Raw genomic sequence first — 26,168 nt, 5'->3', positions numbered from 1 at the left:
ATTCTCTGTATCGCTAGGTGGAGATTTATTTTTAGAAATCCTGTTACTGTTATGGATGGTCTTGCTGAAGTTTTTTTTTTTTTTTTTAAAAAGCAATAAGCCACAAGACTGATGGTGCACCCATTCATGGTGACGTGCCAGACAAGACCTTTTTAACCTTGTGGCTTATAGCTTTAGTAAATCTCAACAAATATTCTGCGTAAAAACTCAATTACTCTTGACTTGTAGGACAAAAGTTCCTTTGCGGTCTGTGCGTTTATGTGCTTTTTAAATTTTAATTGTGTAAGCTTGAGTAAATGAGATCATTGCACTTGGCTAGAGCTGATTTGATTTCTGTCTGAAAAATACTGCCTTTTACATTACGCTGGCAGCATAGATAAATACTTTTTTACACCACTGTTCAAAAGTTTGGGGTCAAGAGGTGTTTTTAAAAAGATAGGAATATTTGTGTTCAGCAAGGATGCATTAAATTGACCTAAAGTGGCAGTAAAGACTTTTATCAGCCTTCAGTTATAGATTCGGTGTAGCACTGCTGCTCTCCAAACACTTCCTTAAACTCTGTGCTCCACATGTTCGCTGCACCTGCGGTTCATTAACAGTTCAGCCAGAGAGTCGGATGACAGGAAGACAGCAGCCAGCCTTAAAGTGTTCTCCGTGGAGCACTGACCTGGGAACTGTACAGAGAGAGGTTCTGACAACACATATTTCATAAAGGTTGTCTATTTTTATGTCTGAAAATCTGCAGGTCAGAGTGAACTGGGTCGTCTGTAATGAAATGTAACTTGCGTACCTGAGGAGGAGGGTGAGAAATTCTTTACAGACTCGTCGACAGTAATTTAGAGAATAAATGTCAAGTTTGAAAATGTGGCCACGCTGAGCTTAAAGTAGGTAAATATCACACCAACTCATTTTCACTCGCTGCAGAGAATAGTTTTTTCTGTCTACAAGAACAGAGATGATCTGATCTGTCAAGCTTGAAGCTAAATCCTAAGGATATTTATATAAGGATAAAGTTATATTAATTTAAAGTTATTAATTATTTTATTTGCATACTATGAGAATTTAAATGTTACTCTCTTTTATGTTTCATTTACTCAGATACATTTTTTCTTTGTCGTTGTCTGAGTGCACAGCACCTATAGGACAGACACAAACACAAACAAGCACACATTGCACACAAACAAGCAAAAGTTGCTTCAGAGGTCTCTCTGCTGCCATCTTTCTTCAGGCCGGCAGAAACACTCAGAGCTCATGCTGAGAAGGGTTAAAGGCTTTGGAATATCAGATCACAGTTTTTCACAGAAAGCCAGCCTTTCCCCAGCCTCTCTACTTCCCGCTGTTCCTCAAACAGAACAATCTCATCATCCTCATTGCTGATGTGTGCATTCCTTTATTCCTAGAAAGAGGCCAGGCTTTTTACTTCAGCCAGCTTGTAGTTGTCAAGCCGTGCACGGCTCTAATGACATTGTTGAGACTGAAAATCTCACTTCTTCCCCAAAACCGTTGCCATATGAGGCGTACTTGAATGAGTGACTTGTGGGTACTTGGGTACTTTTATGAATTAATTACATTTGTTTAAAGATAAAATGTAACAGGTTCATGGGTCAAAGTAGCAACAACAGCTAAATTTCTGGAGAGCAGAGGAAACAAAGGTAATATTGAGGCCAGCTAAATGAAAAATTGTTTGTGCAGGAAGGTTAAGGCATGTGTGTTATTATGTTTGATTATGGTTTTTGTACTGCTGGGAAAGATCTGAACTTTTTTTATTGACAGTAATATTTATTTGCCCACTCATAGGTTATTCATTGCTGTTAGACTCTGTATAAAAATGATCATCAGTCACAGACTGATAAATCAGACTGAATAATCATCCAAAATGGGAAACATTTTAGGGATCATAATCATTATGATTCTTAAACTGGCTACCCATATACCTGAGTGAATGTATAAAATAAAGAGTTTATTTCCAAAATGTAAAGATTTGTAAATCTCATTTGGTTTAATTAAATGGCAACACTGCCTATATTTATCCCAGAATGTGCGGGACTCAAGTAATTTACCTGTATGTTTCCTTTTCAGGGGGCCGTTTAGTGTGGTACGAAGATGCATCAACAGAGAGACAGGCCAACAGTTTGCTGTGAAGATTGTGGATGTGGCCAAATTCACCTCCAGCCCTGGCCTCAGCACAGAAGGTAAAACACTCGCGTTCCTCTTTTGATGACGATTGTGAAGAGAATTCATCAGCTGCGACCTTTCCAGAGCTCAGCATACATATTCAGTGTTACTTCATGAATAAGCACCGAATTCTTTACATAGAGCTGGAAAGGACCCAAAATGAATGACTGGGTTCGTGTCGATTTGATCAACCACTCTCTAATCAGCAGCTCTGGAGAGGAAATTCGATATGTCTACACCACCAACTCACCTCCTAAACATCTGCGGTTTCAGTAACTAATACAGCTGTCCAAAATGTACTGAAGAATTAGCATTACTTTGTTGATGTGAAAATAGAAGTGCTGCTTGGCTGTGACATATATGCATAACGCTGAGAGTGGGCACCACATGTGTTGTGTTTTGTTGAGATCGTAGATAGGACTACACCATGGTTGGACAGAGTAAACTGAAGACCTGACTTTTGTATTGTGCTGAAGTGTGATCACAGATTTTACCTTAAATGGCACATTGGGGAGGTTTTGCAGCAGTACGCTTGAGTGTTCTCAATGTGTGAGTCTTGCTCTGAGTGTGTGTGTTACTCCAGCTAGATGTCTATCAAAGCATTTGCAACAAGACAATTATTAATGCAATTATTCTTTGGCATACTTTTTAATATAGAATTTTAGCTGTTTTTTTATTTGTATATATTTTGGGAATTGGGGGTCATGTTGTTTTAGTGCTTATTTCACTAAACAAGTAATAAATGAGTCATTTGTAAGGATGTCACACCTGAGAACAGTTCTATTGTTCTCTTGTGTGAACGCTAATATCGTTTTCTTTACAGTCGTCTTCATCATTATCATGCTTGGAGTGAACTGGCTGATATACAGTACTGTGTGTGCAGTACTGACTGGGTCGAAGAGTCTACAAGTCTCCTGAGACAGACAGATTCACTGTACTTGCTCTGAATCAGTGAGGATTTGTGTAAGCATGGAAACATAGCTGAACAGTTTCCGTGAATTCTCTGAAGACAGAGAAGTTCTTTGGGTAGGATGTTAAGTACTGTGCATGTGAGAAAGAGATCTTTGCCCAGGGCTTTGTGTTATCTCAGTCCACTGCTAAACCTCTGTCTCATCTCTCCTGAGTTTCACAGTCTCGGCAAACACTCTACCCACCTCCCATCTGTCTTTCTCCTATGTGGGAGAGAACACACTCATGCTGGTATTTCAGAATCTGCTGTAAAACTCATGAGACTCGGTGATTAAAACGCTGCAGTAACTCTGACTTTTGTTACTCTGTTACCTTTTAAATGTTTATTCTTCTCTGAGTTTAGGATAGAAGCAACTCTGTGAACTTTGCCTCCTTGCACTTTAATTTTGGTTACGAGGACTAGGTGTAATGGTTTTTAGACTGTATAAGTTCTGTCCTCTTTCCCTGAACATGCCGCTCACACAAAACTACTGGCACAAAACACAGAGAACTGTTTTTTAAGCCATTAGGTTAGCTGGGACATAGAAAGTGTTCTCATAAACCATGTTTGCGTTGTAGTACGCGTCTCATTCTACACATTTGTGTCCTTATAAACCATACCAGAAAAAACACACAGTCCATTAGATATGTTCTTTCATGGAGATCTTGAAGATTCAAACACCATAAAACACATCAATTTTGCACCTGGGTACAAATTTCTGAGTTTTGTTTTTTAATGGAAATGTGAGCTTTATAACAGACGGAAATTTGTAATTGCTTAGGATTGAGTGACTTCAGACCACTGAGACTTTAATGTGGCTGAGACTACCCAACACAATATCCCGTCAAATCACATTCACATAGGTTTTCACATGTTATGCTTGTTTTTAATTGGTTAAGATATGCTATAAGGAATGCTGTGTTTCCTAAAAATCACCCATTCTAACATTGGTGGCTTTTATACCAGCGAAACCTTTTCTTATATTATCATTCAAATCATTGCACCCAGACCTGTGGAATCTCTGCGTAATCTGAAAAATCAGCAGGAGCACACAGTCTGGTAATGAGCTCTGTAGACAAGCAACACTTCCCATAATTAAGTGACATTAGTGACTGTTGCTCTGCTTGACACTTCAGTTACAGATTCTGCTCTAGGATTTTGCTTTTGAGAGACTGTTTACACTGCTAGACTTGATGAAATGTAACGTATAAAGCTCTTTTTGCTCAATACTGAAGTAATATATGGTGGTTTTGTGAGTTTTTTCTGTTGTTTTTTTCCTCTACTGTACTATGAATAACAGGTGGTGAAAAGCAGTGAAAGTGCCAGTGGCATTTGTAGTGCATGCATCTGCGCATATTTGTAGTTTCACCTATAAACATAAATCTGTATGAAACGCTGTACTACTGTTGGCACATCACAAAGCTGATTGTTTTTGTTGTCTAGACATCAGCTGGGGGAAACCACACCGTCATCTGTGCCACTTTTGTGTTTGAAGCACCTTAAGGTCATCGTGCCAGCTGCCAGCCATCTGTGACAAATCCTCTCCAAACTCTATAAAACCTATTCTGTGTTTAGTGACTATAAACGCACACTTTTGTTTGCGTGAGTCCAGTGTTTTATTATAGCAACTCTTAGGACATCGATACACTGGAGTACGGATGCTTTCACGTACCGTTGCAGCACTTACCGTAAAGCACAACACTAGGGAAAGCCCATAAGGGCCACTTAGCTCAGATGAGACGGATTCTCTCTCTTACTGATGGACAGAAGCAGATGTAAAGATGATATTCAGTGTGGTTTTAGTTTCTGAAAGGGTTATTTTGTAAAATGAAAGCAGTGCCTAAGTGTGTGAGCCGATTTGATTTCAGTTCATTGTAGCAAGACTAAGTTTGAAATTTGTTTGCTTTATAGGTTAAGGATGTTTCTTTCTCATTTATCCAGATGTCTGTGATTTTACTTTACTGCCGGATGTCTGAATTGAAGCTCAGAGCTCTAGGTCACCTTATGCTTCCATATTATGATGTAATCATTTTTTTAACTATTATTTTATTTTGTAATATGTTATATTGTTATCATTTATGATCTTGCAATTTAGAAAAGATAGAATTAGAAAAGCTTTATTCCTTGAAAAGAAAAAACATTCTTCAAAACACCAAGCTTTGTAAGATTTTTGTGGAGGGCACAGGACTGTTGGAGTCACTCATTCTTACTCCGTCTACTACAGGACTGACTGAAATGTCTTTCATCCTCCAGCTCCCAGAACCATTGATAAAACCTCGTATTTGAGAGTGGCGGTTGAACAACACCCTGGCCTTTCAGTAACCTTGTCTTGTTTTTTTATTGCAGCACATTCTTTGAGAAAGTGTGTGGTCATCCAGAGGGCCACAATCAACTTCAGTGGGGTCTTATTGATGTGGGGTGAAAAAGAAGAAATCTGTCCAGATTCGAAAGGGAATGCAGCCTCCAAGAGGCAGAGAGATGGGCTTCTTTATTGTCTTCCCTGCGGGAGGTTCTAAAGTCTCCACCATAGCACACGCAAACAGCCCGAATGTTAAATGTCTTAGCTATCATCATCATCATCATCATCATCTTCACCCCTGCAGCGCTCCAGCAGTGTCTTCTGCCACAAAAGGTTGTTTTGAGGTTGCTGCTACCTTTTCGTTTAGCTACGCCTTTATTTAATGCTATTTTTGGAAAGAGAGTGTTTTGTGTATGTTTTTCAAAGCGGCTCCATTCAGGATATTTACAGAGAGGAAAGCCTCCAAACAGCCTGTGGAAATCCACAATTATAATTTAAAAGACACTCCATTGCTTTTCATGTTTGCTCCTCCGCAACATTTGTATAAAGTCACCAAATCATGAAAAGATTGACTCAGAACGCTGCAGACGCAGAGGTTGTTAGCCTGGGTGAACTCTCTTTCTCTACGGATCAGATCAGTATGGTTTGTTTTAACCTCTCTCCAAGATCTCAAAAAATTTCTTTCCAAAAGCATTTAGCAACTTTTCAAAAGTAGTTTATTTTTTCAAGACTATTAATGGGGCAGATGTGGTTTAGAGATGCTTCTTAGACTTGTTTTGAGACTGTATAAACAAACATTTTTGTTTGAAACCATGTCCCAGAGAGGATAAATTTGAAAATGACACTCTTGTGTTTTTGTGTGGATGGTCAATCCGTATATTTTTCTTAAACAATGATCATCACCCCACGTCTTGCCCCTGGTCAGACACTGCTACATAACAGCAACAGAAGCATGAACAAACAATGCTGGTCTGACATGTATGCTGCATTGTTTTGTGGTTATCCGTGTATGCAGATACTGAGAAAAGGAGGGGAAAAAAATTGGATGGGGGAAAGCTCAGGCTTCATGTGGACATAGCCTTAACTATACACAGACATGAAAAGATTTCTTCAAAATACTTTATACTTGAAGTTAAAACATCATCTTACAAGGATTTATTTCAAACACTCAACGGACTTCATGAATGGAGTTTGGAGTAAAACATTTTTTATCCTTATACCTTTCAGATGGTGCAACATTTTGAATTCATAATCATGCCGTTTCTTGTTAGTCAGTAAAGACTAAATACACATTCTCAAATCATACTCATTCCCTCCACACAAGTGTGTGTGTGTGTGTGTGTGTGTGTGTGTGTGTGTGTGTGTGTGTGTGTGTGTGTGTGTGTGTGTGTGTGTATGTATATGTATATATGTAAACAGTATATATATATATATATATATATATATATATATATATATATATATATATATATATATATGCCACATTAGTCTGTAAGAATTCAAGCGGATATATCTGTAGTACTGAGTGCTAAAGCCACGCATCTGTAAACATTTAGAAGACAATTAGGCTGTTCAAGCCTGCTGTAATCAACCAACCTTCCACTAAAGAATGAGAGAGAGAAGCAGGGAACACTTCTTCTGCTGGTGATCATGCCATTTATCATACCTTAAAGATTTGCCCACATGTACCCACATACTAACTGGTTTTTAATTGGATATTCTCATCTTAGACCAGATATTGTTTGCTAATCAGAAACATCTTTGCTAATAGGTTTAAGGATTTTAAGCAAAGTATAAAACTGGCCCACAATTACAACCTTTTGGAGCATATTCTGAACTATCCACTATATCTATATCTTTTTTTTTCTTTGATGTGATGCGAAATGTATTTTTCAAGTACCCTTAGAACAAAGCTCTATTTCTAGAGACCAGAGAACCTTTTCTTCCATTTCTTTTCATCACTGGAACTGAGCAGCCTCCTCTTTATATTATGTATGAAATTATTCTGGAGCTCGGCATCTGACAAAGAAATGTGAAATATGGATTTTCATTATTTCTTTAATAATTACAAAATAATAAAAAAGATGCTGTATTGATTTTTACATCTCTTGTGCCCTTCAAGTCATAAATCGAGACGCAACCCGATGGTAAATGGCTGTCTTCAAATGTAATATCTTGTCTTTTAATGCTCTAGCTGTACCTCAGCTTCTCCAACCTCATGCCGCCTGCTTCTCTAGCATGACGCTAACCAGATACTAAGAGATCCTGGGAGGTGTGTGTTTGCTGTATGTGTGTGTCAGCAGCAGCTGCGTCTGGTGTCATGTGAGCTGCAGATGCCACAGTGAGCTCGTAAATGCTGCTCAGCGAGGAGTCCCCGCCGTCCATCAGCACCTCTGAATCACATGCTGACTGCAGCTTTCTCTCTCTGTCTCTCTGTCTCTCTCTCTCTCTCTATAAAAATGGGTGAGCATGTTAACAGCCTCTTTATGATTTGTCTCTGAACATCATGTGAAATCCATGCCAGTGTGTTAACTCACAGCATGCATAGGTTGAGCTTGAAAGAAATCATCAGTGCTGTATGTTGTGGATTGAACTCTAAACATCCTTTTATGGCCGTTTTCTTCAGCCTCTAGTATGGGTTGATTTTGATTGAAATTAATCTATTTTTTTAATATGAAGGTCACATTGCTGCATGCCTGCAAGTGTATTTTTGCACAATTTATTCTTGCTATTAACAAACCATGACTTTTGCCTCAATAAACTCCTAATTTGCTGCTAATAATAATGTTAATAATGAAATGTTTTTCCCTATAATAATAATGTTACCTGTATACCTATTATATATTATATATTATATATATATTTTTAAATATTGCATTATTTGTAATATTATACATATTATATATTATATATTTTATAATCTAAATGAATATTGAAATAATGCTAAACCATTTTACTATTTGTGTTAACTTTGGCATCATTTAATATTTTTAAAATAAGAATATACACTATTGGCATTGTTAAGAGACAAAATAAATGCACTGTTTTAACACATATTTTTTCTTGAGGTGCACATGGCCAAACATACTCCTAGTTGAAGAAACACTCTCTGGATGTGTTGGAATGTGTCAAAATGTGTCAGCGCCCTCCACACAGTGTGGGTTTGAGTGTGTAGGCTATCATTTAGAAATACGCTTCAAATGATCGCCATACATTTGATAACAGACTGTTATTCAGAAAGACATTAACTTAGACCTTCAAACTTCTCTTTCAGAAAGACGCATGTTTCTCTTCTATTTGAGAGGGCACAAAAATAGCAGGGAGTAAAGCAGAAGGGCTCCTTGTCCCTTCTTCCTCAGCGATGGCAACACTTTAACTTCTTGTTTCATTTTGCTTACATAGCCATTTATATCCTACCCCATCAATGATCTGTGCTCCCGTCCTTGACTGAGTGCTTTGAGATGTTTGACAGAGTAGGGCATGTTGCTCGAGGCCTTTGCTTTGCTTTTTGGGGGGGCTGGGATGCATGTCATTTTATTAATGCTTCAGGGGTCAATCTGGCTGGTTACTGGAACTCGGCGTCAGGTGGCTCTCTGATACTTTGTTTGATGGATCGCTGTTTACTCAGGTTAGTGACAGTGCTGGCGTGATGGAGAGAGGCCACATATGCTGGAGTCGTGGCCCAGCATAATTATTGGCTTGGAATTATTCTCCAGTTCAGTCAGGACACTCACAGACCTCCTATGGTCCGTTCACACACAAAAATGACATGACATGGCTGCAGTTTCAATCCAGCCGGCTGACTTTACACAAACTGAGTTACAGTTTTTTTATTAGTCCCCCAGGAAAAAACACCCTGAATTGATGCAATGAACACTTCTGAAGAAGAACTCATAAGTGTTGGAGGTTTGTTGCATCAGTTCCTGTTTGGTGCACTTCTTAGCACGTATACTAGACATGCATTGCATTATTCTAGAGTTTTGGGGTTTTTTTGAAACAATCAGTTCTTTTGGTCTAACTCACATTTCTTAAGTAAATTCTTTCCATTCAGGCAGAAAATTTGTAAATTAAAAAAGATGAATTAGATTTATTTACAATAATCAAAACTGTGGCACTATTTGAGTATGAGTGCCAGTATGAGTTTTCCCCCACAAAAACTCATACTGTACACATGTCTACAGAGACACTGTAGCACTCTTTAACTGACTCAGCGTGAGCAGAACCTCTCTGAAGGTGGACCTGACTGCACAGACCGACTTCACACACTTGCATTGCTCTCACCTCCTATCTGTGTCTGAATGCTGATTGGTTCACGTGTTTGCGTTTGAAAGAGCTGCCTATGCTTTAAGGGGTTTTGAATTGTAAATTAAGGATTTGGATTTATGGGTAGGGTTATTAAATGACTCTCGTTAAACAGTTGCTGAGTGGTACATTTGCAATGATTTTGTTGTTGTAAAATTAAAAAGCATTAAAATACAGAAGCATTGGGAATGTGATGATTTTAATGTGCATTTTAAAAGGCCGTGAAGTTCCCCACAGACTGTCATTACAGTAGTTTCACAAGCCTTGATTCATTTCTCTGAATCAGATTAAATGGTCATTTAGTGAAAATGTGTACTGGAGTAATTTTTCATTTGCTTAAAATCTATTAAAGCTGTTTATTATGGTTTTATTTATTTATTTAGCAACTTTATTATTTTGCTTCATAATGTGATTTAAGCAATTTGAATTTATATAAATATATAGATTTCATTTATCGTTCACTGACTTGAACTTATTTCTACTCTGCTGTTATTCTGCTTTACTACTAGGGCTAACAGCACTTTTGTGTATTTCACAAAAAAATATTTTAAATTGTTCAACAATTCTTTAAGATTTCGTGTGATTAGGTTCAGTATTTCTGTGTTCTGATAAAATGGAAAGCTCAGGCATTACAGCAGTGAACTAGTGCCAGCCTGCTCATGAGGTAACCGTGATATTTCATTCATTACATTGGCTCTAATTATCTTTGCTGTTTTTTTTTCCTCTTTATATCTTCAGGTTCAGCAGCACTGTCCACCTTAAGGGCTTTTTAATCTCATTTTTATGGCTGCAAGGAAGACATTGTAAAGCTATAAGCATTCTGGGACTTATAGCCTTTACGTATATATAGCCTTATATTTTTATGTTCTTTAGTGGAAATTATACATCTGTATCTCTTTCCCTTTCTGTTTATCACTGCATCTGGTACACTTTGGTTATGTATTCATTGTTTGATTTGATTTGGCTCCAGAATCTTATATGGCCAAAATACATATGTTCATGTCGTATCTTATTTGCATATAATAATACATTAAGCAGTAATGTAATACCCCCTATTTTATTCATTTCTGTGATTGAATCAGTTCGAGTGGTATCTTCGAAATGTGTTTAGTTTCGGTTAATTAAAAAGCCCAGTTAATTTTCTCAGTATGTCATTTTCTAATTTTACTTGGTTGATGTTTATTTTTTCCTTTCATTTAATATGGAAGTCCTCATCCTGAGGCATAGGTTTGGGCAGAATATATGCACCAATGCACTCTCTGCAACCTTCAAAACTCTCATCTGCTTTCAAAGAGATTGCCATACATTTCATTCTTTATAGAGCATGAGAGAAGGAGAGAGAGGCTTCATGGTTGCCACTGAATTGAAGGTCTTTCTTGCGGTTGTAAATTGCCCCAATGATTGTGAGAATATTTCACCCCTTTATTAGTTATGGCGCTGTGTGAGCGATGGTCTTCATTCTTTAGCAGGTACCCTGTGTCACAGACTAATATAATTCTCTCTGCACAGGTTGATTTGCCTACCTTGCCACATACATATATATATATATATATATATATATATATATATATATATATATATATATATATGTGTTTGTGTATTCATCTTTTTCATTCTTGGCTCTATAAATGGGCCGATTGTTTGCGTTCGTCTCAGTCCTCTTTATTTACCGCGTCAGGGTGACAGATTGTTTCCATATTTCTCCTCTGCGCCTCTGTGTCTCAAATGTGCTATATTGCAGGAGGAGGACATTAAATGTTAATGCAGTTAAAGAGAAACACATTCTCCAAAACATTCAAACGGTTAATGTGCAGCATATCTTTCCCTGGTGTATGGAAAACCCCCAAAATAGCTGAATGAGACAGTATCTCTGACACACAAACCGTTGTAAAAATATTTAGCATCAGGCATGAATGGATCTGTGTCACATACTAGAAGGTGAAACATTTAACTACAAATGTTACAATTGTGCTGTTAGCATAAATGGGGTGCTTTGCCCTAAATGGATATCACACAAAGCATTGGAGCTATTTCAGCATAACTGTGTCATGATTTTGCATCATCCCACTTCAAGTGGCTTTATGCATGTGACATGACTGCAAAATGATAATGCATAATAAAACAGTGGATCCCCAAGAAAGAAAATGTAATCAATTATTCACCCTTATGTTGTATAAGGGGTGAATAATATAGCTGCATTCTTCCTTACAGTGCAAGCAAATGACATTTCATTGAATTTTATTTTATTCAGTCCATGCTGCATGTGTAATTATTATAACCCAGTGTTTATTGTAGGGAATGGTCAACGTATGACTGGATGGTTACTATTATGTCTCTTGCTTTTAATTTATTGATTTTAGTGCTGCCAAACAATTAACCGCATCCAAAATAAATTTCAAGACATGCACTGTATGTGTGTGTCTTTATATATACATAATAAATATACCCAGTACTCGGTAATATATAATCATATATTATGCAAACACAAACTTTTATTTTGGATGCGATTAATCGTGATTTATCGTTTGACAGCAATAATTTATTTATTAAGAGGCTGAGCTTTTTCTAAGGACTATTGTTATCATCTATATTTTTATTTATATATTTATATGAGTATATATTTTTATTTATAATTTGTTTTTATTATTTACTATTCAGGGGCTTTTACTGGCCTTAACATGCTCGAAAACCTAACTTAGCCAGAAAACCGGCTGTATAAATTCACACATACTTGCACATATTCATATGAAACTCTACACTGTAGCCACTTTATGGTCATAGCTCCACCCAACAGGAAGTCGGCTATTCAAGGTTGTTTAAAAGCGCATTCTGTGGAATTTGATATGCTCGTCATGAAGACTTCCAAACCATAGCCACTAAATTCTGTGAAAATGATCACAAGGCATTTGGTACGCTCAATTGTGAAGGGATTTTTGAAATCTCTTACGGTTTGCCCGTGTTTGGGGCGATTCATTTATGGCGAGGCCCTCATCACTGCTTGCGGCTATATTTTATTTAGTTTATTATAATAGCATTACTCAATCAAGTCATATAAACACGTATCAGCTTCATTTCAGCATTTAAAAAAAAAAGATTTATTGATTAACCACTAAATTATTGTTTGTACAATGTAGTGAAAATTATAGGAAGCAGGAACAGGAGGAAGTTAAGATCCTGATATTTATTCTTCTTGCACTATGGTTCAATGCATCAGGGCATTACTAGACCATAGCTCTGACCAGATGTACTGCCCATCTCTTCAACACACATGCTCAGACACCGAGTGCATAGTGGAAGATAGAGTGTGTCAGAGTCCATGGGGACAGCAGAAGGTCAGCAGTGTGTCTGTGCTTGTGTTTATCTGTCAGAGAAGACGAGCGGGATCGTTCAGGTACTGGACATCTGCCGTCGGCTTGGCTCCTGCTCTCCTTACTGCTGGAGCCAGTCGACATGGTTTATTACACTGAAAAATTCCGGCAGCTTAGTTAACTATCACCAGATAACCCGTAAAATCTTCTGTGCTTCACCAAGAGTGTCATATGTAATGTGCCGTGGAGTGTGATGTGAAAAATTTGGCTCCTTGTAGACACTCATAGATACTCGTGGGAATGTCCCAGGGGTAGACTCTGTAAGAGGAAGCTGGATAGAGATGGAGAGTAGCGAGTGTCCAGACTGTGTGGGAATGTTATGCCAAACATCCAAGCCAAACTGCCTCTTCTCTGTGAGTAAATCTCACCCTCTCATTTCAAAGATTTTCTTGCACAGATAATCAAGCTGCATCTCAGATTGCACCTCGTCTTCTCTTCACGAGTGTCCCAGATTCTCCCATAATTCCCTAAGCACTCCACCTTCAAACATCTGGAGCAGACAGAAGAGGTGCTACACGATGACCTGTTCCATTCAGCTATTTGTAGCTGAATAAATTCAACGTATTGTTTAGCTTCAATACAAATTAAATCGTAGAACCAACTGGGCTGAACTGCCACAGCATTAGTTTAATAAACTGTTTATAACATTATAATTATATATTTTGAGCAGTTTAATCTGATTGAAATGTTTACTGTTATTCTACTCAACCTACGCTTTTGAACGGTAATGTATGATCTGGATAAATGTTGCTTGGTCTGACATTTTGGTATTTGGTAAATTTGCAAGCTAAACCGTTTAAGTTAAAGATAAAATGTCTGTTAGTCAAACATTAGTGGATCATAGTTAATGTCAAGGCTCATAAAAACACTTTATTTTATGGTTTTTATTATGGGCCTTATTTTTTCCCAGTTTAAAGTGCTTTTGCTCCATTGGCTCCCATAACTTAAAATCTCATCTGCAGTGTTTGAGAGTGGTGGTTTAGATAAAGAAGATCCATGGAGTAGTCTGCATAAATCACTCAGGGGAGTGTCTGGTTTATGGCTTATCAGTAACAAGCATCTGGGCCGGTCGGTCTGATTGATGTTCGCTCTCTTGGATAGGCTACTATTACTTTTTGTTCTCACTGACAGAGAAGAGGTTCAACTGAGCAGATGTTGGTTTAAATGCTAGCATGTCAAACATAAACACAGAACATCTATCAACTGAAGTTTTGCAGCGAGGGGAACTTGGGTTGATAACTGTAGTTTCCGTTGCACCGCAATAAGCTGACCTCACACATCTGACAGTGTTGTACTGTACGCGTCTTTTTCAGTCCGTGTAGCTTCGCTGTAATCTGCAATGATATACTGTATAGTAAGAGGTATTTCCCTGCTCCTGCCAACTGGGTCACAACTGATGAAACGAGTCAGGAAAAGAGGGAGGACTTTCTGCTAGGGAGGTAGTGCATATGTTCAGTAGTTTTTGTTTTGTTTTGGGGTTTTTTTTTACTAGTTTTAGGAAAGAGCAAGGAGCTAATGCCTGCTTATGTTGTGATGCATTTTATGGTAATGATTTTTGTGGTTAGTATGAGTCCAACACTCTGAAGAGCACATTTCCTGTTTTATCTGCCCTTTCTATTTTAAGCAAAGCTGTTCGTTTCATGATGGTTGAGCTAGAGTACATTGACGTTTTAACTTTACCATAAAAAAAAAAAAAAATTATAAAGCTGTCTCTGATAATATGCCAATTTCACTGTGGCGCAAAGCATAGGTTAGTCTTTTATTTGATGCTTTTTTTTTAGCTCCACAGCCTCTCCAAGTGTTTGATAATGGAATTGGTTTTAAATAAAATGTTTCACAAGAAATAATTAATTTGTCTATTATAGAAATGGCAAAAACCTACTCAGAATTTTTCAATGGGACCAGAGGACTTGTCATAAAATATTAAATAATTGTATATTTTAGGACATTTATTAACCTTGTTGTATGAAAGTCTTTAAAGGGCCACATTGTGTAATTTCCTTGGTCTGTGCATTGATTAAACAGCATGGCTTGGTATATTTGAATACGTTAATTGATCTGTGCATTTGTACATTTGTACATTTTGGCGCTTTATTGGATTATTTTTAATTAAGCATAATATATATGTGACCCTCACATTCCATTTATGGCACCAAACGGTCTATGTGGAACTTAAGAAGAAGGAAGTGTGACTTTTAAACTGTGGACTATGCTCTGAGGAAACCCACAGCATGATAAGACTGTGGTTCACACATGCAGAATTATTCATGCATTTATTTACATTTTTTGGTCGGGTTTGTGTACAGCTTATCCGGCTTGTGAACAACTGTTTTACTGTCTTCTAATGGCTGTATGATAGCTGTGTAGTGTGTGTGTGTGTGTGTGTGTGTGTGCAAGCATACACGGTCATCCACACAAATGTCTGTTTGTGCAGTCTTGCACATTTTTATAGTTGTGCAAAATTACTAAATAAGCTAGTTTTAATAATGAAAGATGCAGATGTGAAATAAGGTGCTTATAAATGTCAATTAATGTCTAAATAATATTACATTGTTTAAATTTAGCATTAGTGTTTTTTAATTTGATAAAAAATTGATTATTTTGTGCAAAATTAAACTAAATTAAAATCCTTAGTGAAACAATATGTATTATAAAAGACGTGCTTTATTAATAAACCTGAATTGATTGTCTTTCTGTAGATCTGAAGAGGGAAGCGAGCATCTGCCACATGCTGAAACATCCTCACATAGTGGAGCTTCTGGAGACCTACAGCTCTGATGGGATGCTCTACATGGTGTTTGAGTTGTAAGTCCTTCACTCTGTTCTTCGCTTGTTCTTTTGTTCCAATGAAATTTAAAATTCAACGAAAGTCCAACACTTCCATGTGGTTTTAGTATATGCAGCCTTACGCACCACGTTAGTTCCAGAACTAACGGTACAGTACTAAAGTACTGAGACGATTTCTAGACGATCTATTTCCCAGTGCTATGTAAGGGTTAGGGTTAGGGTTAGAAAGATTGAGGACACTGTGATCAAAGATGTGTTTTTGATGTCTCTTTTGGGTTACCACAATTAGTTTGGGTGCTATGAATTAGTTCCTGATAAGGCCCTTATGTAAAAGGGTTTTTGTGTTACTTCAAGGTTATTTTGAAGCATATTGTGGTGAAGCTGGGTCAGTGAACTCTAAAATCATCTCAAAACAATGCATGAACATGCTCTGCTCTTTCTTGAGTGGCCCGTGTTTGTTAGGAATAGGGTGTAGGTTTAGTTGTGCAGTATAGAGTGAGCTTTTTAATTCCTCAAATGCTAAATGCTCATATGCTTATCTAAAGTGCAGAGCTTTCCTCAAATAACTTTCATTCAGTGTGAGTTCTTATCTGGAGAAGCGCAGCTGCCTCTCAAGGGATTTTCTTTAAAGGCCTTAGAGATCCGAGCCGACACAAAAGCTGGGGCTTCTAGGACTCGTCTGCCCCCTGGAAACAACACCGTTACGGTCTTGGTTTTTAAGCATTGGAAAGATTTTCAATCAGAAAGTGTTCATTTCTGAGAATGGCCACACTTAACCCAGTCCATAATTCATGGTTCAATTTGTGCTCAGAGATGATAGCCAAGTACCAGGGAAGCAAAAATCACACTCGAGACGGGTCTTGCAATACATGTCTACACACTGAAAGTTGTGAAATAGCAAGACAGACACCAAAAAGAGTTTTTAAACTTTAATATACAGTATGGTGAAGTTTGGAAGAGATTTCCGTGTAGGGGTTTAGGCAAAATATATATTTTTGCTCTTATCTCTCGCAGATGTGTAAAGTTGAACCAGAAATAGATTTTAAATCTTTGTTTGACTTTACATTGCTGATGAGTTTCTGACTTGTTCTTTCAGCATGGATGGAGCAGATCTCTGCTTTGAGATCGTGAAGAGAGCAGACGCTGGTTTTGTTTACAGTGAGGCAGTAGCCAGGTAAAACACTTTAATCCATTTCCTGATCCTGTGCACTTCTTAAAGCTGTAGATTTCTTTGTTAAAAGTGATAAACACAGAAAAAAATTGTAACCTTTTTTAATCACAGTCACTTGAGGTAAACTAGGCCAATGAGGTTTGAAATGAATACTGGTTTCTGTCTTTTCTCGCTCTCCTTCTTTTTAGTCACTACATGAGACAGATCCTAGAGGCTTTGCGGTACTGCCATGACAACAACATCATTCACCGGGATGTGAAGGTAAGTTCAGTGCTGTCTAGTGCTTTAGATGTCTGCTGACCAAAACCCTTTTATATCGTTGACATATCTTAAGCGGTTTTCACACCATTGAAAAACTCCAGTTTTGCAATCAGTTTTGCAATTAATGAAAATGTTAAAGACAGGACAGTTACTTGCGCTGAGGAAAAGTGCATAGGTTTTTAAAAAATCTTTATTTTCAGTATGTTAATTTGTTAAAAGTTAAACATGAAAACAAAAACATTTGCTACATTTATATTTACTGCGCAAAATATTATTGACTCCCAAAATATTTGCCATTGATCAGACAATCGCTGAATCTTACTGTATGTCTCATCTGTGTTCAATAAATGCAAACACAAAGTTACGAGTAGTATCCGTATTGTGGATTTTTCGTGTGTTATGTGTCTGTATTTATACTGAATGTGTGATTTGCAAGAGAAAATTAAGCATTTGCATTCGTCTCAGAAAAATGCTAATCTACCATCACCAGCCTCAGGGCAATCAGATCTTATTAGAACAAAGATGATCTTGATGACAAAGGTCTGTGAATCATAATTTTCTCCTGTCACCTGTAATTTTTTTGCATTTTTGAAAGAAATTTATGCTGAAAGGATGCATTACGTTGCTCAAAGTAACAAAGACGTATAATGTTACAGACAATTTCTATTTTTAATATATTGTGCTCTTTGAACATTATTCATCAAGGAAGAAAGATTTCACTTTTATGATTTACTGATACGTTCATATTGTTCTCTGCAAATTGGTTTGTATATTTGGCATATACAACTTTTCTGTCTGCTTACACTGAGACTCAGGTTTGCCTTTTAATTAGACTGACTGTATTCATGTAAAATGGCTTTATGGAGCTAGCTATCTGCCTGAGATTAGAATGACGGTGCAAAAGCAAAATAGGTAACTATAATCTTTCTATTTTATAGAGTAATGATGCCCATATTGAAACCCCTGACAGGATCTAATATTTACTGTCTGTAAAGTAATGACCTTTAATGCCGCTTTCATTAGAAACGTAGATGGATACCTGCTCCATCATGCATCATTACCTGTGACACACTCGTGAGTATGTGTGCGCTGCAAAAAATAAAAGCACCATTTGCAAGTGCACGCATGCTTTGTTTACACATCTACAATGATGGAAAGCTCATCGCATTTACCACAGTGACCAGCATGCAAATAGAAACGGAAGAGTGGCTAAATGTAATGTACTAAAAAAAGCAGCAAGCAGCCCTCATGAGAACTGTAACAATAGCATATGTTTGAAAAACAACCTGAATAGTTATTAAAAAGTAAAACTAATTATGCATGCTGTAAATGTGTGAGAAAACACATCAGTGGTATAGTTCACATAAAAAATGTAGCAACATCTTTTCTTCTATAGATTATAAATGTATTACAGGCACTATTACAGTAAGAATTGGTGTCATTGGTTTGGGATTGGAAGAAGACTGAATGCATAAAAACTAAGGCTACAGAATTGATGTTTAGAATGACAGGAAAATGAATAAATGATGACACAATTATCTATTTAAAGCTACACAAAGTACTTTTGCGATTTAATGTGGCATGAGAATGGAAGCATCAGTCTGACTTGTAGCAGATTTTCAAAACACTTTGTTATTTTAAAGGAAATTGCAACTTGCAAAATACTTGTTTGCATTGGGTTCTACTGTGCGCCTCTCCTCATATCCTCTTTTATAAAGCACTTCTTAGCGCTGTCATTTCACAAAAGTTCTCACAGCATAACATCCATACTAAAGAACAATGGACATGCGGAAGTTATCCAATATAAAGAGATGCCCTTTTATTTAGATCTAGTTCAGGAAGTTTCTTACTTTTCTATGCTTGTGTGCGTCCACACAACATTTTCCTGTAAGGGAACATCGTTCAAAATGAGACTCCTTTTGTTTCGTGTACAGTTTCCTCTCTCAAGCAATGTTTAAAGACACGCACTTGCCTGAGATATCTGTCCCATGTTAGACTTTGATGATTGACTGTCATTTTTGCTAGCACGTAATCTCAACAGGCTAAGAGTATGCTTACGGAACGTCTTGTCCAGCAGGAAGTACATGATGGGGTCTGTGCTACATCGCAGAGTTGCTAAGCAGAGCAGGATGCTCTTCACCTCCACGTACACGGACAGTGGATGGCAAGCGTCTCTGGGAGGTGATGCGGGCAAAGACTGTTCATTGACGATATGAACGAAGATGGCTTTGTAGATGTGGTCGTGCGCAGGAGGCAGACCACCAGCACCACCATAATGACAACAATATTCCGAAACACTCTTGCGTAGACTCGCTGGCTGTCTGAGATGACCGCTCTTCTCCTTGACCTCCAGATGTGCCTGATCACTGCCATGTAAGCGCATAAGACCAACAGGAAGAAGACAAAGAAAAAGTGAAACTGCCACTAACGCAAAGACTTGAGATCCTTCCCCGCCAACCTCCACTCCTACGCTGTAACACACTTCATCCCTGTTGCTGCCATCCACGTTCTTAGCCTCCCTGATTGAGTACAGCACCACAAAGGATGTGGCCGATATGGCTACGATGACCCAAGTGGCGTACGCACATCGCATAGGCCAGTTTCGCATGTTTTTTTCGACAGAGGAAGGCACCTGGTAGAACTTTAAGCCACGGCTTGGGACGATCAGCATGGGAGTGTTGAATCAGAGAGGCGAAGCGACTGAGCGCCACCCAGCTCAATATCATCACCCCAATGCAGATGTTGATGTGGATCACTGGAGTTAGACCATTTATTGCTGTTTGGCACATGGCGTCGTGTTTGTGCCATTTGGTCCCAAGTGAGTAGTATGTCGCCTGGAATGGCATGGTGAGGCAGAGCAACAAGTTTGAGATCCCTAGATTTATCAGGTAGATGTGAGTGGACGTTTTGATGGCAATTTTACGTATGAACACCCAGACAGAAATAGCATTCCCTGGCAGGCCGGTGATAGACAAAATGGTGTAGATAATGGGCAGAACTACATTTGTAGTGGACGTTTGGCACAGGTTAGATTCAGCATGTGAATCTGCTTGCCATTTAGCTTCTTCGAAAAAGATTCCCATTAGCTGAGGAAAGAAACAATTGAAAAGGTTATATAGCAGTTAAAAATTAGTTGTCAGACTTGCTATACATTATAAGATTTGACTTTAAACTAAGGGTTTACTGTTAGTACATACAGTGAAACTTATATTCTAATGAAAACCTCAGGTTTCTTTTTTCTTTGTTTACAGAAGTAACTTTAGATATCACTTACATTACTGAAATAGTTTACCTCAATTGGAGAAGCTCATAAACCACTTTCCCAATAAACCATGTTTTCTTTTTTTGTTAACATAGTTGATTTCTCTGGAGAAAATATAACATGACTTTAAGTTTTAAAAAGTAAATATATATAGCTATATATAATGTTAGCAGATATTCTGTAGTTATTACATACTTTTCAGCAGTAAAGTGTTTTTACAGCATTTCATAAAAGACATTTCAGCAAAAAAAATGTTAAAGTCTTTTTCTTACCTTTATCTTTATATATGATTTATAAAGTTAAAGATATGTGGACTTTTCATTACTGAATTGTGCTATAAATTTGTATTCAGTTCATAGGAGTCATTTAAAATTAAAAGTAGAACACTCTTAAAAATATGTGTGTGTGTGTGTGTGTATGTATATATATATATATATATATATATATATATATATATATATATATATATATATATATATATACATACATACATACATACATACACACATACACACAATATACAATATGTGCATATATATATTACACATATATTTTAGAGAGTTTTAATTGTAAATTACTTATTTGTCAGTAGCAATATCAGAGTAAGAATATAATGAGTGATATAGGCAATGTAATACACTTACCTCTGTAAATGCAGTCACTGATGTATGTAAAAACCCATCTGTAAATTGCTTTGCTTTGGACCGCCTCCCTAGACTGGCTGTCTAAAGGAAGTGACATCTGAGCATAAGTAATGATAAGCTTAGTTCTCTTTTGCAAGGTTCCTTTCACAGAAGCACTTGGCTTTCATAGTAGAACTGCTGTGAAACTGTGAAAGGTGCTTTTTGTTACCATTGCTTCACAAAGTAGCTTAAACAAATTTTTATAGAATAGTTAAAATAATAGGCACATGCAGAAGTGTTTTTTGGATCTGACATTCCAGTACGATGTAGTCTTTTTTGCAAAAATCTTCTGGTTTCTTTTCAATAACGCTTTTTTGTAACATATCTGCTTTTTGTATATTTTTACCTAAAGCTGAGCTTTATTGTAAACTGGTCTTTCCTTTTCTTTATTGCTAGGATACCTGTCAAGGACTTAGAATTGTCTGCTCACGACCTCTTGTGGTTTATTTGACACATTGCAATTTTAAGTACTGTACAAAAGAAATGCTAGAATCAGCCTAACGCATATATTGACGATTTCTGGGATTAGATTTTATATTTAAAATTTTATGATTATATAAGTATATATAATTTGTTGTAGTTTTAGCACACATACAATACCTGAATGTGGTTCAGAGCTATTTTTCACCGTATGATATGCACCAAGACCTTCAACAGATTAGCCTATAAAATAATAAATGATTCCAGATACAAAAAGACATACTCTTTCTTTTTCTTCCAAAAATCCCTTCCAAAAACAATCTTTTACTCAATCAATGACCTACACATATCAGACATCCAGTGTTGTGAGGGATCTTTAACCTTGCACTGAGGATATAAACATCATTTAGTAAGACCCAGCCACACCAAACAGCCTTTACAACTGTTATAACCCTAGAAAAGTTAACCAAATGATGTGTTCCAGAATGTGTTGAGTTTGTCATGTGAGAACTGCAGTGAATGAAAACTGACTGTGCAAAGATATGTTGGTGCAACATTTAATACTATAAGTTAATAGATACAAAAGTAGATCGAAAACATTAATGCAAAGCCTTTAAGTTTAGTTGGCATTAATATCCAACACATTCTTTAAGCACTGTTGTGGTATGTACTATATGCTGAGCTGCCACACACTACCTTATACACTGGCCGTTAAGTGTTGCTTTTGGTGAACAGTAATACATGCAAACAGTTCCCTGAGGTTAGCATGCTTCACAGCTTCCTGCTTGTATCACACAGGAAATGCAAAGGTACATCAATTTTATTCTAATTTCCCAATATTTTGATGTTGCTTGTTGGTTTCATTTTTATTTGACTTCTTCAGCATGTTCTGTCACATTTATAGTATGTATTTGAGGTGTGTCCAGGGTCTTGAGATCTCAGTCTTTGGTTTGACTCCTTGCTTGCGATTGGCCCGACAACAACGCAACCAGAAACACCAGCTGGAGGGCAGGATGCAGGCAGCAGCTGAGAGCTACAATGAAGATGGTGCTCGTTTTAATCCTGCACTCCTTCTGACAGTTTTTATGCTCTGGATGTTAATAAGATGATCCTTTGCACATGGTAGGGTAGGAAGCAGAGTGGCAAAACATTATGACCGAGGCCAGGATCTTTCTCCTTGCTAACCTTCAGACCTCCTCCAGGCCCAAATCTGGCACCTACTAGACTTCACTCCCTTATCTTTTGCAGATGGAGAACCAGCAGGCTATAGCTGACCAGCATCAAGCACAAAATGAAGAAGAATATCACCACACCTATGAGTGGATAGTTTTAGAACTGATCTTTATAGTGAATATAACTATTGACAACTTGGTCCAAAAAGCAGGTCCCATTCATTTGTAGATTCATTTTGACCTCCCCATGCTAGATGCCCACAGCTGTAGTGAAAACTAGCCAGGTACACCAAAAGCAGAGGATCCAACAAGACTGTATGTATGTTTGAAGATCTGAAATAAAGGCGTAGTCTGGTTTTACTACTGTGGTATAGCGATTAATGCTGGTCCACAAAAGGAAGCACATGTTGCCAATAGAGGTTTATGTAGAAGCATGAAAAAATGATTAGCTCTGCTGCATTGCAAGCTGGAGCTCCAGATTGCCAGTTGTCGCATTATTCTTTGTAGTAGAGCTATTCTGAAGAAAAACTGCACGACATCAGCAGGTCTGATATGATTATGTCTAAAGTAAAGATGACAGTGGGTGTCCTCTCTGATCTCCAGAGATCCACCAAGACTATTCCGTTGGCTGGAAGGCCCCAGAATGGCTAAAGCAGATAGAGAGCAAGAGCAAGACATGGTTTTATGACTTTCTTCAGGATTTATTATCATGTATGTGCAACTGAAGTACAGAAAGAAGAAAGTAGAAAACAAAGAAAGCTTCTCATCTTTGAATGTAAATTAGGCTCATTTTGCTCTTGACTTTTTATATATATTTGTGCTGTACATACACTAAATTTACTTAATATAAATATTAATACAAAAATATTATTGTTTATTTGGGTGGGACATTTCCATTGACGTTATGTTTTTTTTTCTACTGTATAAAAGACAGTTTTTTAGATTTTTCATTCTTTTTATGATTTATATGCTTTTGATTTATTTGGCTTACAATTTACTGATGATACTCTGATGTATGAGGACATTTGGACCCCAAAGCGTAGTGAATAAGGAAAAACACACTGAACCACCAGTCACAGGTCAAAAATTGGGATCATTAAGCTTTTTTTAATATTTCTGAAAGTCTCTTATGCTCAAAAAACCTGGGTTTCCAAATAAATAAACACAAAAATAGAATTTCACATTTCATCATTAAGCAGATATCTTTGCAAGACACATTTTCTACCTCTCTGTTTTATAAGCCATTAATTACATCCATTCAACATTACAGTACAATTTGAAGCCTTTGTTTTTAGCATCCATTGGGCTTTAAAAAATAATAACTTTTAGTCACAATTTAAACAATCTTCATGTAATTGAATATAGATGCATATTTATTCAATTTGAGGAATTGCCAGTGTGCTTGCAGGCGGCTTGTCTGATCTTCTGAACAGCTTTGTCATTCTAACATACGGATCTGCTCATTTCTTTCTATAACTGCTTTCTTCACAAATAATGAAAAATCCAGTTTTTGTTTCTTAATATTATTGTGAAACCATTATAGGTAATTCAAATGTTTGGGCTATTTGAGAGCAAGGATTCACTAAATTGAATAAAATTATTATAGAGAAACATTAGAAATTTGTAGTGTTAAAGAGAACATTTCTGTTTCAAATAAATGCTGTTATTTGGGGCTTTCTGTTAGTTAAAGAATCCTGTTGTTTTAACCTTTGACGCCCAATTGTTTGATGTTTTACTAAAAGCAGTCTTTATGGTTATGATTGTGGACACAAAGCATGGCAGGATTGCATCAGAGAAAAAGAATAATGGGTGAAAACTATACGTGATGGGACCATCAAGCATTAAGAAGGGGTTGTATCTAAACAACACAGACCTACCACAACAAATCTTTAAAGGGCTGCAGTTGATAAAACTAATCACAAATAACAGTGCTTCTACTCTTACTCGCCAATAACATAAAATGATGTCCCGCAAATTAATCAACAATCTGACTAGGCTGTAAATATTATTGCCAATCCTGCTAACTTACGTGATGATAACGTATGAAGGTAAAAAGCATAGCTGCAGAGCAAGATAAGTGCAGTAAGAAACTGTACAGCTTTGATTGCAGACTATACCATTTCATTCGGTACAAATTGATTGTAAAGTTCCTTGCATATGACATGATGCTTAAATTATTCTTTCGCAGTCATATTGATGACGTTTTACTTGGTAGAATGTTGTGCGGTATGTAAACTCTTTTTTAGATGTGGTGTGCACCACATACCGGAATCCTGTGCGCTTGCACTTTCAACCACATCCTGAAAACATTTCATTTTCAGTGGCACAGTTTGCACCAAGCTTCGGGCATTTGTTTAGAAATTTAATAGTATCATTTTTAGCAATGTTGTATATTTAATGAACTGATAATTAAACTATTAATATATAGTAAATAAAACTGACCTAAAATGACTAATCTTTTGCGTATGCATTTAAATATTTTCAGTGACTACACCATTTGTCTGCCAGTGGTTTTTTCTGTTACGTATTAAGCTCTCTCTTATGAGCAACCTGCTCATTTGAATGAGAAGATGTTTCACCACTAGGAGGTACCAGTTCTGTGCTGCTCTTTCTACGGATTAACCTCTTGGTTTTCTCTATAATATGATGTCAAACATAATATATCAGGCATCGTATCAGTTAAATTGCTGTTACAGTTCTTGTATAAGTTTAATAGGTTTTTTTACACACTATACACAGTATATATATTTATTACAGATGATCCTATATATAACTGCAGTATATAAAATGTGTTTGGGTCTATAGAAAAAAGTGACAAAAGAAACTAGCATGTATTCATGTGAGCATTTTAGAGCTTACTGATAATAAACGCATGCATGCATGGAAGCAATGAAAACACAGCTACAACAGTTAAATGGAGTATGGTTAACTAACACTTTATAATAAGGTTTAGTTTGTTAACATTAGTCAATGCCTTAGATTTCATGAACTAACAGTAAACGATTATTTTACTGCATTCATTATAATTGGTTAATGGTTTTTGTTTTTTCAAATTTTAATACAGAATTTTGTAACTATTCAAACTGTAGAAATTAAAATGAGATCATATGTAATGAACATATAATAAGAATGAACAATTATACATATAGACAAATTTTTCTGTGTTTTTAAGTTATTTTATTAACCTTGATTAATAAAAAAGCTTTAAAAATGTTATTTGTTAGTTCATGATGCAGTAAATAATGTTAAAAAGCATGTTAACTAACTTCTTTTTAACTTTACTATGTTAATTAACTATTTTTGTGTGATCATTTGGTAA

General features: G+C 36.8%; 1 protein-coding gene and 2 pseudogenes across 1 annotated transcript in view; 1 reads left to right on the top strand and 2 right to left on the bottom strand.

Annotated features, from left to right (window-relative positions):
* The window catches only part of LOC122352003 (peripheral plasma membrane protein CASK-like), an 85,590-nt gene extending 68,232 nt beyond the window's left edge, over positions 1–17,358 (top strand). Inside the window, exons 2-5 of the mRNA XM_043249466.1 lie at positions 2,080–2,192; positions 15,793–15,898; positions 16,977–17,054; positions 17,240–17,358. Of these exons, the coding sequence (XP_043105401.1) occupies positions 2,080–2,192; positions 15,793–15,898; positions 16,977–17,054; positions 17,240–17,351 (409 nt within the window). The 3' untranslated portion in view covers positions 17,352–17,358. The remainder of the gene's footprint in view (positions 1–2,079; positions 2,193–15,792; positions 15,899–16,976; positions 17,055–17,239) is intronic.
* Positions 17,359–19,260: 1,902 nt separating this feature from the next.
* Positions 19,261–20,395, bottom strand: LOC122351708 (annotated as a pseudogene).
* A 2,148-nt stretch (positions 20,396–22,543) lies between these two features.
* Positions 22,544–26,168, bottom strand: part of LOC122351707 — a 7,210-nt pseudogene continuing 3,585 nt past the window's right edge.

The sequence above is a fragment of the Puntigrus tetrazona genome, chromosome 9, assembly GCF_018831695.1.
Source record: "Puntigrus tetrazona isolate hp1 chromosome 9, ASM1883169v1, whole genome shotgun sequence".
In the NCBI taxonomy this organism is placed as follows: domain Eukaryota; kingdom Metazoa; phylum Chordata; class Actinopteri; order Cypriniformes; family Cyprinidae; genus Puntigrus; species Puntigrus tetrazona.
The sequence above is the reverse complement of the archived record's forward strand: the minus strand, read 5'-3'. Positions and strand labels throughout refer to the sequence as shown.